We start from the raw sequence: 18,405 nt of genomic DNA on the forward strand, positions 1-18,405 counted from the left end.
TAGGATGAAAAAGAATGAAAAAGGAAAGCAAGGGGAGAGTTTGGTTGCTCAACTTTCCCAGTCATTAACTCAGTGAAATAGCCATTTGCCATGGAATTTCCTCTTTCAGATTCCCTCTCAGGAGAGAAGAGTTGGATGATGAATTTAAAGTTGAAGGTTCAATTGGCTATCTAGGGCTATACTCCTGTGAGAGACTGAGGAGTATGTTTGAAGAAAACCCCACAAGAACCATTCTCAAGGATGCCTCTATTGTAGACTAGCTCTGGGATGAGTGAGAGGTTTTCCAGATCTGCGTTCTTGAAATGGAAGATGAATTATGGCAGGGTAAATTGTATGGATTAGGCTTCTCTCAAGTGAAATTAGAGGAGCTTTGTGGATGTTTACATCTAAATTTTTCATCTTTAGGTCCTATCTCACTGTTCAGCTCACTGTTACATTATACATATTTTGGTGATTTGCCCTTACCTCAATCTTAGAACTTCCATTTTCTTTTCACCCCAAAATCTCCACTATTGATGGGTTATCAAAATGCCTACTTTTATTATACTTTCTGCAGTATGCAAAAGAATGCTTTTTATACTAAAATTCCTCTTTTATATGCCAGTTGTCTTTCTAGCCAACTTTATATATTTATTGGAGTCATATTCTACTCTAAGCTCCTTAACTTTTTTTTCTAGGATATATCAAGTCATATTTCATCTGAAATTCATAACATGAAGGTATATTGACAGCTTCTATTGGCAGAGCTAGAGGTTCATGTTTCACTAACATATTCAGCATCTTTAGAAGATACAGGACCTGAATCGCAGAGGTTGCTATTCTGTTGATGGCAACAAAACAGAACAAAACAACCCTGCTCATTCTTGCTTAGCCTAAGGCAGTGTTTCTCAACCTTGACAATTTTAAGGCATGTGGACTTCAACTCCCAGAATTCCACAGCCAGCAATGCTGGCTGTGGAATTCTGGGAGTTGAAGTCCACATGCCTTAAAATTGTCAAGGTTGAGAAACACTGGCCTAAGGCTTTCGCCAGCCATTTCCACACTAAGGTAGAATTTATCAAAAGATGTAGTTTTAATGATGGTAGGTAAACAGGGTAGGGGAACTGGAAAGCAGCTGCTAGTGGGGAAATCCTTTGTTTTACCTAACTTCCTCAGGCAGGAACATAAAAATCTTTTTAAAAAATTAAGCATTTCAGCCTAAACGAGGCCTTGTGCAATCAGGATAATCCCGATGCTACTTCAAGACACATTTAAATCAAGGAGGGGTTTGATAAGTTGTGTAGGTGAAAGGGAGCAGATGCGTAGCCCCCATCTAAGAACAAGTTTGGAAGCCTTGGACAAATAAAGATGCGGCAGATCAGTGCTGGAATAGTTTCCCGATTTTTACATTACTTCTGTCATCTCAGCAGCGGGACTGAAAGGCAACCTCTTCCCCTCAACATAGGCTATGGTTGATTTTCTGGCTCCCATCTCACTTTCGGGTCGTGCTTGCAAACCACTGGAGACGTCAGGACTTCCTGAGTTGAGGAGCCATGCTCGTGTCTCGCTCCCGGCTTCCTGGGCCCGTTGCAGGGTTTATGAGCCCCCCCCTCGCCTTGGGGAGGGGGCGCCGCGCCGCGACGGCCGCATCCCAGGCAACGTCTAGCGCTTCGAGGGCGTCTCCAGTCCCTGTGTGGATGGAGGAAGGCTGTGCCCAAAGACCCACCACCACTTTTTCTTCAGGGCTGCCCCCTCCCTCCTTTGTTCTCTCGGCCCCGCCCCTCCCTCACTTTTGCTTGCCCATTGGCTCATGCAGCTTTCACTCGGGGTGGGGGACCCGCTTGGTCCCGCTCCCGGACCCTGGGTGAGATTGCCGAGGCAGGGAGTCCCGGCGTTGCCTTCGTTCCGTTTTTGCCTCGTCCCGGGCTACGGCAGCGGCGCGAGACCGGCACCAGGTAAGGGCTCGCGCGCTTCCTAACCCCAGCGCGTCCCCTCCTTCAAGTCATGGCCGAGCAGGAAGGAGGGAGGCTGCTAGCCCGGGAGCCTTCAAGACCGGAGACAAAAGGCGGCCTCTCATGGCCACGGCCGGGTGCCCGCCGGGTGCCTTACTTCTGAATAGCCTGGCGAGATTCCGAGGTCGAAGGCTGCGCGCTTGTGGCGCTGAGTCTCTGGGCGGTGGGCTGAAAGCAAGACGGGGTCTGCCCAAAAGCTTGCCTTTCGGCCTGCCAGGGAGATTGCATCATGTAACAGTTCCAGACTGGGCGCGGAACGCTCTTTGCTAAATTCTCCAGGCCTAAGAAAGCCTCCCGCCTCTTACCCTGGTAGGTTGGATTGGCTGGCGGGGGATTTGGAAGGCTGAGCGGCGAGGAAATAAGACGGGCTGCCGCAGGGATCAGTCCTCCGAGCGGAGCTTCGGAGCGGCCGGGAACAGTGGGTTTCGAGGCGGGAGAGGTTTAGGGAGAAACTGTTTGCAAGCAGCGGTCTCCAGACTTCAGTTGGATGGCACCGATACTCCGGCTTTGTGTACAGTGTCCAAAACGTTAGGTTACGTTGCACAGATCTGTGCGTTACACGTTTGTACAGAGATGTAGCATAGTCAGATTTATAATTAAGACCCGCAAAATATAGGTCTCCTACATCTGTTTACGGCGAATGCTGAATAGAGAAGCAAAAGATTGCTGTTAATTAAATTGGTAGACTTGGAAAGGAGCGTATTCCCGACTAAAGTGGCACAGATTTCAGTAAGTCAAACAGTGTATGTGTATGTTTGAAATAAGTAAGAATTCATTATACTTCAATAAAAAATAACGTAACTTCTTTTAAAAACTGGTTGAAAACCTGAACAATTATTTTAATTAAGGTGCTTTCAAATAATTGCTAGCCTGTGCTAAAGACTGCACGTATTATTGTTGTAGTCTTTGTTCTAATAAAAAAAATAGCCTTCATAATGTAGTATGGTAGAATTAATTGTTAATCTTTTCTGGAAAAATTTATTTTAATCTTTGGCTTTAATAATGTGATATGCTGTATTAACATTTTATAAAAATTAGTTGAATAACAAAGTAGCACTAGGCTAATGGATCAACATAAACACTACATCAGGTGCAGGAATGGACAGAATCAAGGTAGGCAGATATAGAGCAAACATTCCACACTCATAGTTTAAAAAAACTAGAAAATAGCAACAAACATGTGTCTTTTTAGTGTGCAAAGTACTTGCAATATCTGAGATTATTGTAATAGAGTAAAATTTTAGTGGGATTTCCTATTCCTCAAATTCCATTCAATTTGTATTTGATTCTCAACTAAGGGGAATAATTTCCACCTAAAGGAACAAATGAATTTCCATTTCAAAAGGCAATAATAAACTGAGTAATTGAAGATAACATTGTTAGTAAAAACAACTATGTAAAAATATTACAATGAATAAAACTTCAAATGAAGAGAGAAGTCTAAAGCAGAAAACTGTTACATTCATTTCACTGACATTAGTTGTTCAAAATTCAATTGTTGATTCCAACTTTCACATATATACCTTTGAAATTGAACTTTCTTTATTACAGGTAGTTCTCAACTTACAACCATTTGTTTAGTCATCCTTGAAATTACAATAGTACTGAAAAAAATGACTTATGACTGGTCCTCAAATTTACAACTTTCACAGCATTCCCACCATCACCTGAGCAAAATTTGGGTGCTTGGGAACCTGCATCTATTTAAAATGGTTGCAATGTCCTGGGATCAGGTGATCACCATCTGTGACCTTCCCTGCAGTGACTCACTTAACAATCATGCCAAAAACTGGGAGCAACTCATTTAACAAACATCTTGCTCAGAAGTAGAAATTCTGGTCCCAGTTGGAGTCGTAAGTTGAGGATTACCTGTATAGACTTTGACTTCCGTTACAAATAAAAGAAAAGTAAATTGCTATAAGAAATCTATTACTCCAGAAAATATCATGCAACAATAGAATAGCGAGCTAAGTCAAACTTTGCCCATTTGTATGGCTTAATGAAGGTATTTTGTAACCCAGAATGTAAGTGAAGAGTTAACATCCCTTAAAAGATAAAGAACATAAAATGTACCTATATGACCCTCAAATCTGGAAACAATTGTGGAGAGCAAATGAGTTAAATAATTGTAAATTGGGATATCATTTAAGGGTCGTGTAGGAATACATGGACAAGAGTTTCTACCTCCCAGGAACCTGATTTTATCCTCCTTTAAATATTCTTATGTTGCAATTTCATCATTTCCCCCCCTACTTTTAGCCAGACTGGTTAGATTAGATTTCTTTTTAGTCAAGCAAAAGTAAATCAGTAGCCAAGATGATTCAACTTAATGTTATAAGTTGCTATAATGTTATATTCATTTATAATTTTTGAAAAGTATACTTGCTGTTGCAGGTTGAACACATGTAGGTAGTCCTTGGGTTACAGTGGCAGTTGTGATTTGCTAAGCAATGCGCTCATAATGCCACATCAAATGGCCATTTTGCTTAGCAACAGCCCTGATTACCATTGTTAAGGACTGTTTGGGTTGTTAAGTGAGGATCTTGTGATACTGACTTCCTACTGGCTTCCACCTTGACATTGCTTATGGGAAGCTGGCATGGAATATCGGAGATTGGAATCACCTAACTGCAACTTGCTGCAGTCGAACACCCCAATCGTAGTCATGTGATCATGTCTCTGTTTCTTTATATTCATAGTTTTCTGATATTCAAGTTTACATACTTTTTGTTAGAAATGAGTGAATCAGATATGAGTAGGTTTATCTTTTCTTTGTTGTTACTGGTGTGCCATCTTCATTGAACACCTAATATACCAATTCTTTTCTTTTTCTCTTCTTTGAACAAAACTAAATGTTTTTTTTCATATTTGTGTGTCATCCTTCAATTCTAAGTTTGAATTTTTCCTTTTCTGATCCAAGCTCTGTAGTTTCAAACTAGCAGTCTGTAATCTTCCTTTATTAACTTGATAATCTAGAACGCTATAAAGCTTTGCTGCTTTAATCCTATGCATACTAAGTGTTCATATATTTTCATCATTAATATCTGAAAATGGATAGGGATATATGTCCCTTAGTTGGATTAGATACAGTATAACAAATCTGAGGGCTACCTCAGAAGGGCTACCCCAAATTCTTGGCAAATGACAATTATCTCTGTCAGTAAAAAAGAAGAAGAGCTTTGCATTTTTGCTTTTCCTTTTCAGTATCCCTTTTTAATTTATCTTACATCTTCCTATCATCTGAGAAAGAAGATATAATTATTAATGCTGCTTGTTAATTAGAACTATACATGTTTCAGAAATGCTTAGGAAAACATGCTTCAGCCCTTAGAGAGGGAGAACACATCTGTGCTATTTGTTAAAGCAGTCTGTTTTCTCTTATTTCTGTGATTGAAAAAAAGATGCAGCTGCTTTAAGAGTCACATTAATGAGTTAAAGTCTTAATGCTATCACATATTTTTATAGACTCACGGGAGAAAAAAGGTAGGTTGTTTCTAAATGAATGCGGATATGCAGCAAATTCCAAAGTACTTATTTCAAATTATTTTTGGAGCATGCACAAGCTTAACAATTACAACAACATTTTGCTGAAAAAACAAAAGTGATATTTTTAGAAATAGTTCTGCTTAAATAACTATATTTGAAAACAATTTTACTAAACTCAGGGTTGAGGTATTTTATTTTCAAGAGAGTTTCTTTCCACTGAAATGTTAACTGCATCAAAGACAATTTTGTCAAAAAAAATTAAGAGCAGAACTTAGTTTTGAATAGAATTAATGTTTATTTGCTCAGCTATGAGCTGGGCAAGCTATGTGTTTGGTCTGTTGGTCAGAGTAAGTTAAATCTGAAGAGGAACTGTGTCCAAAGAAGATACATTTCCAGCTGGGATCTGTAATTGAAATTTTAAAAGAGGGGGCAGTCCTTATTAGGTCATTCACATTTATGAACAATACAGATAAAATCCCTAATGAATTGGCAGGAATATTCAATTTTGCTTGTACTTGGCAAGTATGCTTATTCTGGCAGAAGCCTCTGCCTTTCTCTTGAGTCTGAAAAAGGCCCAGGCTATTTCTCTGACCTCACACTTAGTTGTGGTTACAGTTGTTTAAACAATAGGACTTTTTTCAGTTCCCCAAGGGATTCCAAAGTAAGCACAGGATCAGAGAGAGACACACCCTTCTATGGGTTTCAGAAACGGCAGACATATTTGTGCTGAATCTGTCTTTTAGTCTGCCATGTCCTACATTTTCAATGGAAAATATCATTTACAGAACACATATTTAGCAAAATAATTTTCATATATAAAAATGGCTCAAAATGCTTAAACTTTTGAAGAGGTGCATCTAGTACACTATTTCAAACCATGAAAAGGGACTTATCTAGGAATGCAAAGCAATCAGCCATGCACCCATTATTTTCATTTAAGATGTAGGATTGAGCAGTGGGCTGGCAAATAGCAAGGGGGATTTTCTGAAGAGAAATGTCTTAACAGTTCCCTCTCTATACGTATGTGGGTGTATGTATGTGTGTATACACACACACAAACATACAAATACATACATAGATACATACATGGTTGTATGACAGATGTTCATGTTTAGAATTTCCTTATTCAACACAGAAAGGGGATCCAATGAAGAACTTTTGGGAGATAACGTTACTTTTGCTGTCTGTAGTTTTTGAAACCTCATTCATGTTTTGGGAAGCCCTTCCTGGCTTAGCAGGAAGAACTTGATAAGATAGTAGGGATTGGCAGTCATTTTCTACTGTGAATTTTACTATTGCCTTTAAAAAAATATTTATGGATTTTGGCACAAGAATGTTTAGACAGCATCTGCCAATAGATAATTCTTCTGTACAGGTTACAACACTTACTTACAACACTTTGTGTAGTGACTATTCAAATTTATAATGGCATTGAAAAAGATGACTTATGACCATTTTCACACTTATGACTGTTGGCCTATCCCTACAGTCACATATAATTTACGTTCGGATGCTTGACATCTAGTTCATATTTATGGCGGTTACAATGTCCCGGGGTCATCTGATCATCTTTGCGACCTTTTGACAAGCAAAGTCAACAGGGAAGCCAGATCATTTAACAACTGTGTTACTAATTTAACAACTGCACTGATTCACTTAACAACTTTGGCAAGAAAAGTCGTAAAGTGGGGCTAAACTCATTTAACAATTTTCTCACTTGGCAACATAAATTCTGTGCTCAGTTATACTGCTAGATGTATTTATATCTCTTTGGAAATAGAAATAAATTAAAAATTGCTGTCATCTGTTTTTGGAGTGGACAGAAGAGACCAGTTTCCACTGGGATTGATTGTTAGACTAGGTCAAGAGTACTGTATTTGAATCTAACTTATGATTTAGTCACCACACTTGAATGACACTAAATAAATAAAGCATTACGCAACAATTAACATTTGAATGACATTAAGAATAATTTTTTGCTTTGATTCAGTGTCTGTGCTGTTATATTTAACATTACCTTGGAAGGGCTTCCACTATTTAGGGCTTTGGTTGGGTGGCACTGAAGATTACCATACTGATTTCTTTTCTGCAGTCCTTGAAGAACTTTTATTCTCATCAGAATGAGCCCAGTTAGGGAAGTCTTTCCCAAATTAAAATTGTAAGGAGAAAAAAATTAAGGTACAGAGACGTAATATTTTAAAAAAGAAAACTAAACTTAATTTTAGAACAACATATTTAAAAATGTATGGATTTTTTCCTGAATTTCTGTAGGGTGTCCTTACTGTTTATAATTTTAAGACCAACTAACTTATTAAAGAACATAATTCATCTACCGCTTTGTGAGGTTTTTTTTTAATGTTGAGGTTGAGTATGTGGGGAGTTGATCTGATCACATGTGCAGGTGGGCTACAACAAAATTTTTCAGATGTTTACTTTATGACCGCCTACTACCTCATAGTTCCCTACGTCCGGTTAGATCCCACAGGCTGGGCCTCCTTCGGGCCCCATCGGCCAAGCAGTGCCATTTGGCAGGGCCGCGGAGGAGGGCCTTCTCTGTGATGGCGCCCACGCTTTGGAATCAGCTCCCCCCGGAGATTAGGACCGCTCCCACCCTGTTGGTCTTCCGTAAGCTACTTAAGACCTGGCTTTTCCGGCAGGCCTGGGGTTTATAAAACCTTACCCCTGGATGATTGTTTTTGTATTGTTGTTTGTTATGTTTTATGTGTTTTTTATTGTTACTGGTAGTTTCCGGCGTATAAGACGACGTTCTAGGAATGCGACTTGGTGCCAAAGATAGGGGTCGTCTTATACGCCGGGTCGCCTAATACGCCGGCATATACGGGTAGTTTAATTCCTCGCAGTTATAAGAAATCTACTATAAAACATTCCTGATAACTGGCTATCCAGCCCCATCTTGCAAACTTCTGAGGGAGCATCGCTACTCTGAACAACTCATACCAGCAAAAAGAAAGAAAATGGCGCCGATTTTAATGCTTGCGGAAGTCGCCTTATACGCCGGCATATACGGTAGATATGCTTTAGCACACATTCCTGTTCTTTGATTAACATTTTTTATTTATTTAGTCAGATGACTAATTCTGATTGATTTTATGGCATCAAATTGTTGTTGGCTCTTAACAGCCACATAGATTGTGGTAGGGGGCTGTTTCTGAGTAGTATGGGCAAAGAACATCAAGTGTGCATGCTAAAAATATGTATATCTCCCAGGAGGATCACATAAGTTGTGAAGGTCATCCCACTGCCTAGTTAAAGCAAGCAGAAACCTATTCTTGGGCAGCAGTGATATAGGAAGATGCCGGATGCAGCAAAGAATACTATTCATACTATATAGAAGAAGAAGGCAACGGTAAATAACCCTTGGATTTTTACCAAGAAGACCACATAGATAGACCAAATCTAGTCACATAAATGAATTATAATCTCCTTTTCAAGAATTAGCTGAGCTTGATTGTGCTTAACATCTGAATCCTGATGTGGTCAGGCAGATGCTGCCACCTGCTGAAAAGCTCTGTGAAGGCTATAACTAAGCATTAAATGAAACTGTTTCCAAAGTCAGTGAGATTCCCATCTGGGTAATGGCCACACACTGATCTTTAAAAAAAAAAATTAAATAGGATCTCATCTGGTTAGAACAGGGGTGTCAAACTGCCGGCCTCCAGGCCGGTTTCATCATACTGGAGCCGCGCCCACCCCATTGCCGGCAACGGTGAAAAAGCTCCGATACGTTGCGTGATGTCACATGATGTCGCGAGTTTGACATGTCTGGGTTAGAATGTGAATCCAAGACCACTAGGTAAACCCAGGGTTATAGGTTAGCCTGGGAAATAAAAAAAAATACACAAAAAGATAGTAGCAAATAAATTCTGTAATCTTGCTAGGAAAATTTCATAAATGTGGCATCAGCATTCAGCCTTGACTCAGAGAAATCTTTGTCTTATAAGAGTAAAGGGAGGAGCTAGCTTGGTAACGAAAGTAGACATTTGGTGATACATGGAATTATGCAAACATTTTTGTGATGGGAAAGAAAAGGATATTTGGTCTTGATTATGTTGACTGATGTAATGTTCTGTTCAAGTTGTTCACTATATAAACTACACCTGATTGCATTTGGCATACAAGCAATAATAGGTCAGTTAGGTGTGGCTTTCATATTTGAAGTACTATGCCAAAGAACTTCTAAGCATCTAATTTCTTTTATATGTTGTAAATGAATGCAGAAAAGGAACATTGAGTATAGAGGTTTTAATAATACTTCAAACACTTCAGAATTCTGAAGCATTTTTATTTTACAGAGTATTGAAAAATTTGGTAAATAAACATTTTCAGTTAAAAATCATGAATATAACTGAATTGAATTTTACATATATATTTTGTGAATAGAAAGTCTCAAGTCTGAAAATTTATGTTATAATAACTTTAAATAAAATAGTTACTTGATTTCTCAGTCACAAATCAAGATACTTGTCTCTCTGTATATTGCATATACCTTTGATAAATGAACTTGGAGAGGAAGAAATTTTAATTTCAATAAAAGCACTTTTTATTAAAAAAAAACTTATGTGAAACAGATTCTTTGGGACTTTGGTAGGTTGGTGTTGTGGGTAACATGTTGTGGACTGAAGTAATAGGATATGGCAAGTCATACTTTGACTATTTCTAAGCATATCTTGATTAAACCTTGATGTGGAAACTTCTTTTTCTTATCTATAGGGCTACAAGAATTATATAGATAACTTTTTGCTGTGTATATTCTGACATATTTTATTGTCACTAGATGTAAAAACACTTAAATACAGTATTTAACAATGAAGTTAAGTATGTGATAGATTAAAAATAAAACAAATTAGTACTAAACATTTCAAACTGAAAACACATGATAATTGAAGTCTTTATTTATGGAGCATTCTGTTGGGATAAAACAGTTTCCATGTTGGCAATATACAGCATGCTGTGAGATTATTAAATTTACATGACTTTGTCTTAAACAGATGGTGGCATTAGCTACTTAATTCTGAAATAAATCTTTTTAATTTACTAGTTATTAATGGCAAGATAAGTAAAGCATTCTCAGTTTTCCTCATGAAGCTTATGTGAATGAATGATGTTTATTACTTGATCCAAAGGTTCAGCAGATTAGAACCCTCATGACAAACTTGTATCTGGATATGAAGTTTGCATTCAGAAGTAAGATGCCAGAAATATGAAAAGCTGCTCCCAAGATCTCATGAGTCTTTAATGAATGCCTCATCATTTGTAAACTTGCCAGCAGGACGTAGAGATAATTCTCCTTACTAGCAAATTGTCTTTTGAACATAAAAGATTTCATTTTGCTAAAGCAAGCAGCCATAAGTTTTTCCTCCCTTAATATTTTCAATTTTGTTAAAAGCATCTGAACCTGACTGAGGGTTATTCAGAATTCATACACTTTAATTGAAGAATATATAATTACCATTTTATTTCAATTTATAAAATACAACATGTAAATAATCTGTAGAGTACAGGTATCTCTTTATGTAAATATATATAATATATAATTGCCAAGTTTAAAGAAATTATGCTTCTAAAATTCAGCAGCACACATTTCTCCTGTGTTTAACTTCTTTTGCTTACTAAGTTTATTCTTTTTTTGGCACCTTGTATAAAGTTGTATACTTCAAAAAACAATACTATGATGGATTTGTATGTATATGATTAGGCAGCTATTAATGATAATTTTAATACATTGCAATATAAATATATAGGTCTTTGGTTATTCGGGTTTTCTCCCGCGTAAAATTGGAAGTGTCTTGGCGACGTTTTGACGAAGCCTGAAGATGACGAATGGGACTTCATCGAAATGTCGCCAAGACACTTCCAATTTTACGCGGGAGAAAACCCGAATAACCAAAGACCTACATACAAACACCCGTGAAAACCTCAGAAAACATATATTTATATTTATTTATATTTGTTTATAGAGCTCCTAGGTTATGTGTTATAAAAAATATTTTAGGTTCAATTTAGATGCTTTATTTTTACCTTTCAGCCATGGAAGAATTAATAGTTGAACTCCAGCTGTTTCTTCAACTTCTGGACCATGAATACTTGACATCTACAGTCAGGGAAAAGAAAGCAGTTTTAAACAACATTCTTCTAAGGATACAGGCAACAAAAGGTCAGGGTCATTCTCATACTGTTTACATACATGATGCTCTAAAGCAGTGGTGGCGAACCTATGGCATGGGTGCCAGAGGTGGCACTCAGAGCCCTGTCTGTGGGCACGTGCGCCATCTCCCTAGTCCTAGGCCTTCAACTGGGTTTTATAAAACCTTTTTGCTTTAGGCCTCTGCCGCTGTGTACAAAAAAAAAGGTTCAATCAATCAGTCAATTTCAACTTATTGCGGGAAAAAAAAATCTTGCAAAGTTGGAATTGATTGATTGAACTTTTTAGTCCCAACCAGTCTGCTGTTACCACCGCAGCCACGCCCACCCAATGGGCCACACCCACCTGGCACCCGACGATGCATGTGGGTTTTGGGTTGCAGTTTGGGCACTTGGTCTCTAAAAGGTTCGCCATCCCTGCTCTAAAGCAACATGCAGAGACAGAAAGAAAACAATCGAAATCCTCACCTCTGCCATCCGATATAGTGTTTCTGTATTTATGCAAAACACTTTAGAACTTTTTTGGGGCTGTTTTCCTGTCTCCCTATGAGGAGGTTCTATGGGAGCTGCCTGAAAGATAGAGGGATGTCTTCATGACCATTTCATTCTTTTCTGTTTAAGGTATTGAACTAGGAGCAGGGAGAAACCCACTGCCTTTCTCTCAGGCCAACCTATCTCATAAGATCCCTGTGGGAAAAATGTGGAGGGGGGGGGGAAACTCTATACACTGCCTTAGAGTTCTGGCAGAAAGGCAAGATACATAACTAACACACACCCGAGCAAATGCACTGGGCCTTATGCTAGCTGGGAATTTGAGGAGCTTTACCCAACAGTTCTGGCAGACATTAGACTGGGAAAGGCTGCCTTCTAATATAGATTAATGGTTTTGTGTATTGTGGAATAGTCCTTCTTTTCAAGCTTTTGCTTTTCATTTGATGAGATATTCTGTTTTCTTTTTTTCATTTTCATATATACATATGTTTGTATCATCAAATATTGTGGAAAGTTTTTCACTCCATTTAATATTTTCTGTTGTAAATGCATTTTTCCCTTTCTGTTAGACTTTGAGGTAAAAGAAAATGTACAGAGACAAGAGATTGCCATCAATTTACCTGCACCACCTCAGATGCCTTTGCCAGAAATCCCACAGCAATGGCTGGTAAGTCTGTCATAAGAGATCTCATTTTTCCTTTCCTCAATTTTTAAACCAAGCTACATATTTATCTGAATTGGTTCCTTCTAAATTATTGTATAAAGAATGTTTCATTTATTTCAAGTAATTATTTAATGACAACCAAATATTATTCCATCACCAATTGGATGTCTTATACTTATTCAAAATTCATTTAAGATCTCATTTAAATGTTTAATATTTTGTTTATTTTATGAAAGGTTTCAGCAGATAAGTAGTTTTCTTTACAGATTACTTACACAAGTTATTCATCTGGTGTGTTAGCTAGTATCACCAAAATAAATTTGCATGCGAAATGTTTTTCAAATTATAACTGGGTATTAGGTGTTTGTATTTATGTAGTTAGTAGTTATGTAAAGAAAGGTGAAGGTTTCCCCTATCCCAGGGGTGGGCAACCTTGGCTCTTTTATGACATATGGACTTCAACTCCCAGAATTCCTGAGCCAGCATTGACTGGCTCAGGAATTCTGGGAGTTGAAGTCCACGCATCATAAAAGAGCCAAGGTTGCTTACTCTTGCCCTATCCAGTCATGTTTGACTCTAGGGAACGGTGCTCATCTCTGTTTTTTACCTGAGAGAGCCAGCATTGTCTGAAGACATTTCCATAGTCACGTAGCCAGCATGACTACACACCAAGGTGCACAGAATGCTTCCCACTTCCCTTGAAGTGGTACCTATTTATCTGTTCACATTTGCATGCTTTCGACCTGCTAGGTGGGCAGGAGCTCACCCTGTTGTACAGCACTCGGGTTTTGAACCTGGGCTGTCAGCTTTCCAGCTGACAAGTTCTGTTCTATCCCAGCCTATAGCCGTCCTTGTTAAAGGCACAAGGACCAAACCCCTGTTGATAAAATAGGCTGGAGACTTTAAAACAAAACAAACCCCTTTAATATGGGTGACAAACCTGCCAAATAGTCCAAAACACAAACAGCAAAACTCAATCCAAATGAAGGAAATAGTCCACAGGAAACACGATGCAAACAGAAGAATAGTCACAAACAAGATGAACAGACCAGGATTCAAAGAAGTACTTTGCAAACGGTTGCCTTCAGCAACCAGCACCGCCCACGCCTCCTCTTTTTATACAGCAGTCCCAAGACGTTGCCTCTCAGTGCTTTCTCCTTTTACTCTGGAGTTGCCGTATTGACTGCTGCTGATTTACTCTCACTAATTGACGACGTGTGCATGCATCAATTAGCATGTCCATCAGGTGTGAGTCCTCCGAGTCTGACTCATTCTCCTCACACAGCTGAGCTTCATCAGGAACACGACTGGAGGGCCCAGGCTCTGCATCAAACCATGAGTCCTGTAATTCATCAGAGCCTCCCTCTGCCCCTGTGGCCCTTCTAATGCCTCCTCCATCTCCTCCTCAGATTCCTCAGACTCAGCTGTTGGGAGCACAGGCTGGCACGGAATCACAACAAGCTCAGCCTCTTTAACCGCTGAGCCATCGCGCCCCCAGCAGTTATGTACTATATGACATATCTGAGATCGATGCAAAATAATTACCTTTTATTTCCATTAGTTTATAATTGATAATTATTAGCATATAACTGATGATATTTTGCAGTATTTAACAGTTTCGTGTCCAACCCATCGCAACCCCATGGACAACGTTCCTCCAGGCCTTCCTGTCCTCTACTATCTTCTTGAGTTCATTTAAGCTCACGCCTACTGCTTCAGTGACTCCATTCAGCCACCTCATTCTCTGTCGTCCCATTCTTCTATTGCCCTCAATCTTTCCCAGCATTAGGCTATTCTCCAGTGAGTCCTTCCTTCTCATTAGGTAGCCAAAGTACTTGAGTTTCAACTTCAGTATCTGGTCTTCTAGAGAGCAGTCAGGGTTGATCTCCTCTAGGACTGACCGGTTTGATCGCCTTGCAGTCCAGGGGACTTGCAGGAGTCTTCTCCAGCACCATAGTTCAAAGGTCTCAATTCTTTTGCGCTCAGCCTTTCATTTAACAGTTAATATGAAATTATAAAAAAGGTGATTTTCAGATTTTCTACTTTTCAGGAATAATGTGTATATCATATATCAAAGGGCTTTTAGCTCTCTTCCAATACTGTAAAACAAACAAACAGGAAAGAATGATGGGCTCATTCTAAGCATGCAAAAGTTCTCATTAGCAGAAGGTGGTAGCAACGCGGACATTTGCGCTTTTAGAATGATTCAGAAAGAGAGGAAATGCTTTGACACCCTCGGCTGGTGCCTACTTGGCTTTAGTCTAAAAGTGGCCCTGCCCTAGGATACCGTGTAAAAACCACAATGAATCATAATTATTAAAATTATTGTTTTTAATTACTATTAAAATCTGGCCATTAGATCAGGGACAGGCAGCCTGTGATCTCTGGCTTAATGGTATGTGTGCCAAAACATGTTTCCCTTCATGCAACTCCTGGTTTGGAGGGAAAAAGAAAGAGAATCCAAAAGAGGAGGAGAGAAAAAGATAAAGGCCTGTTAGGAGGGAAAAAATGTAACCGGAGGGAATGGTGTTTCTTAACCCTTCTGAGTCTTGAAGCACCCAATTTTTATTTCATCCCTATCTATTACACACCCTCCCCAAAAGATTACCTCAATGAATGTGGACCTTGATAGTATATACTCACATTTTGAAATAACAGGTATTATTTGTAAATATTTTACATATATTTTCTTGGTCCCAGCCCTTTAATAAGTCAGAAGAATGTGCACGCCCACAAACACACATACAGTAACAGCTCTTGGTATGCTAATCTTAATGTACAAATGAGGGAGCAATATGTTTTGTTTGCATTATAATATAAATGTATTTCTTCTTCTTCTTGTGCCATATCTGCTATCGGACGTTGGCGATCATGTTGGCGATCCTGTTTTTATCAGCAGCTGCACGAAAAAGTGCTGCTGAGTTTTGTCCAAACCAGTCCCTTAGATTTTGAAGCCACGATGTTCTTCTTCTGCCTGGACCTCATTTGCCTTCAATCTTTGGTGGTTTTGGAGGAAGGTTTATTGTTGCGTGCTTGTACTTTTATGGTAGATGCTTTATTGTTGCAATTGTAACCTGACAAAAGTCATTCAATTGCAGTAGCCCAAAAATTGATTAACTGAATTAATAAACTGAATGAATGTATGAATGAATAAATCTAATGGTATGTGGAACACTTTAAACACATTTCAGCTTAATTGATGTTGATGCATTTAAAAAAAATGAAAAAAGATTGTTTGGGGAATGATATCTGTTAAGCTGTGTAGAATTGCATTAAAGAATGAAGGTTTTATAACAAATCAATAATAAAAGATCAAACAACTGTTCTTTATATTAATGTTTTTCTTTGATTGGTGAATTTGCTTAATTCCCCCCCCCCATTTAGCCCCCAGATGATGGTCCTCCTCCATTGCCTTCCTCTTCTCTTCCTGAAGGTTACTATGAAGAAGCTGTGCCACTCAGCCCAGGGAAAGCTCCTGAATACATTACATCCAGTGAGTAAAATATACCTTTAAAGCAGGGGTAGTCAACCTTGGCTCTTTTATGACTCGTGGACTTCAACTCCCAGAATTCCTGAGCCAGCTAAGCTGGCTCAGGAATTCTGGGAATTGAAGTCCACGAGTCATAAAAGAGCCAAGGTTGACTACCCCTGCTTTAAAGGGATGCAAGTATATTTCTTGTTTAATTATTTTCATTTATGAATATAAAATTCAATTGTAATTCTTTAAAGAAGACTATTCACAAGTATCTCCCACTATAGCATACTTTATTAAAATGGTATTCTTAACCAGCTCCTAATGAACCTGTGACTGTTTCTAAATAACATTAAGATATTGCAGAACTTACCAGGAATAGTACTATTGGTTTGTTACACATTTCTTGTGTATTTAGTCTGTTTTTATTGTTACTAAATAATGCTCATCTTCTCGTAAATATATTCCTAATACAGTCAGAATGGATGAGATAATGCTGGTCTAAGATAGGTAACAGGTGACGGTCAAGGAGGTATTATGAATTTGAAGCAGAAATCAGTGAAGTAAAAGACTGAAATATCAGAGCCACGATTCCTGTACAGGACTTTTTGCTGAACTTCTTCAAGCAAGAATTTCTAGAGTAACTTCATGGCAATTCACTATGCAATTCATTATAAAAATCTAAGTAGGAGATTACAAGCCATAGATTATTATAGCTTCATTGTTTAGATATATATTCCACCTTCCATTGAGAATCTTAAGGTTGCTTACCAGGGTCTCCCTTTATTTTATCCTTATGCTAGTTTAAAGGGGAGGTTGGGCTGAGTGATAGTGACTGACCCAAAGTCATTCAGTGAGTTTTCAAGGCTGAAGGCAGAGATAAACCTGGATGTCCCCGTTCCTGATCCAGTATGTTATTGCTACATCCAACTGGCTCTAAAAAGAATCGTCATGCCATGCACCTGAAACATTGGATTCCTTTGTCTGGGGAACTGTCATCACAGTGGCAGAATTAACTTGTGGGGGATAACTGGACCAACTCTCCAGGGCTGCAAAGTTTAGGGTCTCCAAAACCCTGCATCTTTCTTTATGGGTGAAGATGTAACAACCTGTAATGAAAGACGTTTAAATATTATTGCTTGCAATTTCCTTTGCATTCATAAAGTTTACTTTTCATTTCTGAAAGAGAAGATCTTATTACTGTAGTCATATATAGAACATTGTTTAAATGTTTTTGTAACTTTCAGGAGAAAGCATGTTCCCACAACCACTTGTCAGGCAATAATGAGAGTTAGTTACAAGTAGTCTTTGACTTAATGACCGTAAGTAAACCCAGAATTATAATCATAAGTTGTACTGGTTGTTAAACAGGTTATCATGGGATTGATCTGATTTTATGATGTTTTTTCAGCAGTTAAGTGAATCACCATGGTTGTTAAGCAAAATTGTGATCATTAAACAAATGCCACTGTCGTTAAGCAAACCTAATGTTCGCAATGGGTGTATTTTTGCTGGAAACTGGAAGTAAGTGGCAGTTTCCTACAAAAATTTAGTAAGTTGCTGTCATGTCACTGAGGGGGTGCTGCAAATGACCATAAATGCAGGTTGATTGCCAAGCTCCCAAAATTCAATCATGTGACTGCAGGGCAGGCCTGGTTATTGGATCTTTGAACCTGGGTTGTAATTTCCATTCTGGGGTCTGTTAATAACTTTGAATGGTTGCTAAGCAACCAGTCATAAGTCAAGGACCACTTGTAGTTAACTTTTCAGTTGCCAATTTCTAGGTTTATATAGTTAATTTTTTTATGTATAAGGAAAATTTTACCAGTTAAATATTTTATCATTCATGTAATAAAAATATACAATCATAAGGAAAGATCAGCCACACTTGCTTTATTATTTACACTTTTAGGTTTGGTATTATTTATGACTCCAAAGTTAGCTAATTTTGCTTGTAAAAGTATTTTTTTTATATAAATATCCATAGAATTAAATCTATAGAGTATATAATTCCCTGCTGTTAACTTTTAAGGCAAAAGTGCATTTTATTAAATTATGCTGTTATAATGTTATACAGCACCAACTGGTTAATTCCAAATGTGACTTTGTTGGCCTGTTATATGCAGGTTTTATTTTAA

General features: G+C 38.3%; 1 protein-coding gene across 4 annotated transcripts in view; it reads left to right on the top strand.

Annotated features, from left to right (window-relative positions):
* Positions 1–1,433: 1,433 nt before the first annotated feature.
* The window catches only part of AFAP1 (actin filament associated protein 1), a 54,124-nt gene continuing 37,152 nt past the window's right edge, over positions 1,434–18,405 (top strand). The window contains exons 1-4 of one of the 4 annotated variants that reach the window (XM_039325929.1): positions 1,434–1,934; positions 11,524–11,652; positions 12,701–12,798; positions 16,180–16,288. In XM_039325929.1, the coding sequence (XP_039181863.1) occupies positions 1,790–1,934; positions 11,524–11,652; positions 12,701–12,798; positions 16,180–16,288 (481 nt within the window). In that variant the 5' untranslated portion in view covers positions 1,434–1,789. Of the gene's footprint in view, positions 1,935–1,999; positions 2,301–11,523; positions 11,653–12,700; positions 12,799–16,179; positions 16,289–18,405 lie in introns of those variants that run through there. The other 3 variants (XM_039325932.1, XM_039325931.1, XM_039325930.1) reach the window with 3 other exon arrangements.

This window comes from Crotalus tigris, unplaced genomic scaffold (assembly GCF_016545835.1).
Source record: "Crotalus tigris isolate CLP2741 ecotype Arizona unplaced genomic scaffold, ASM1654583v1 scf7180000024339.11422700, whole genome shotgun sequence".
Taxonomy (NCBI): domain Eukaryota; kingdom Metazoa; phylum Chordata; class Lepidosauria; order Squamata; family Viperidae; genus Crotalus; species Crotalus tigris.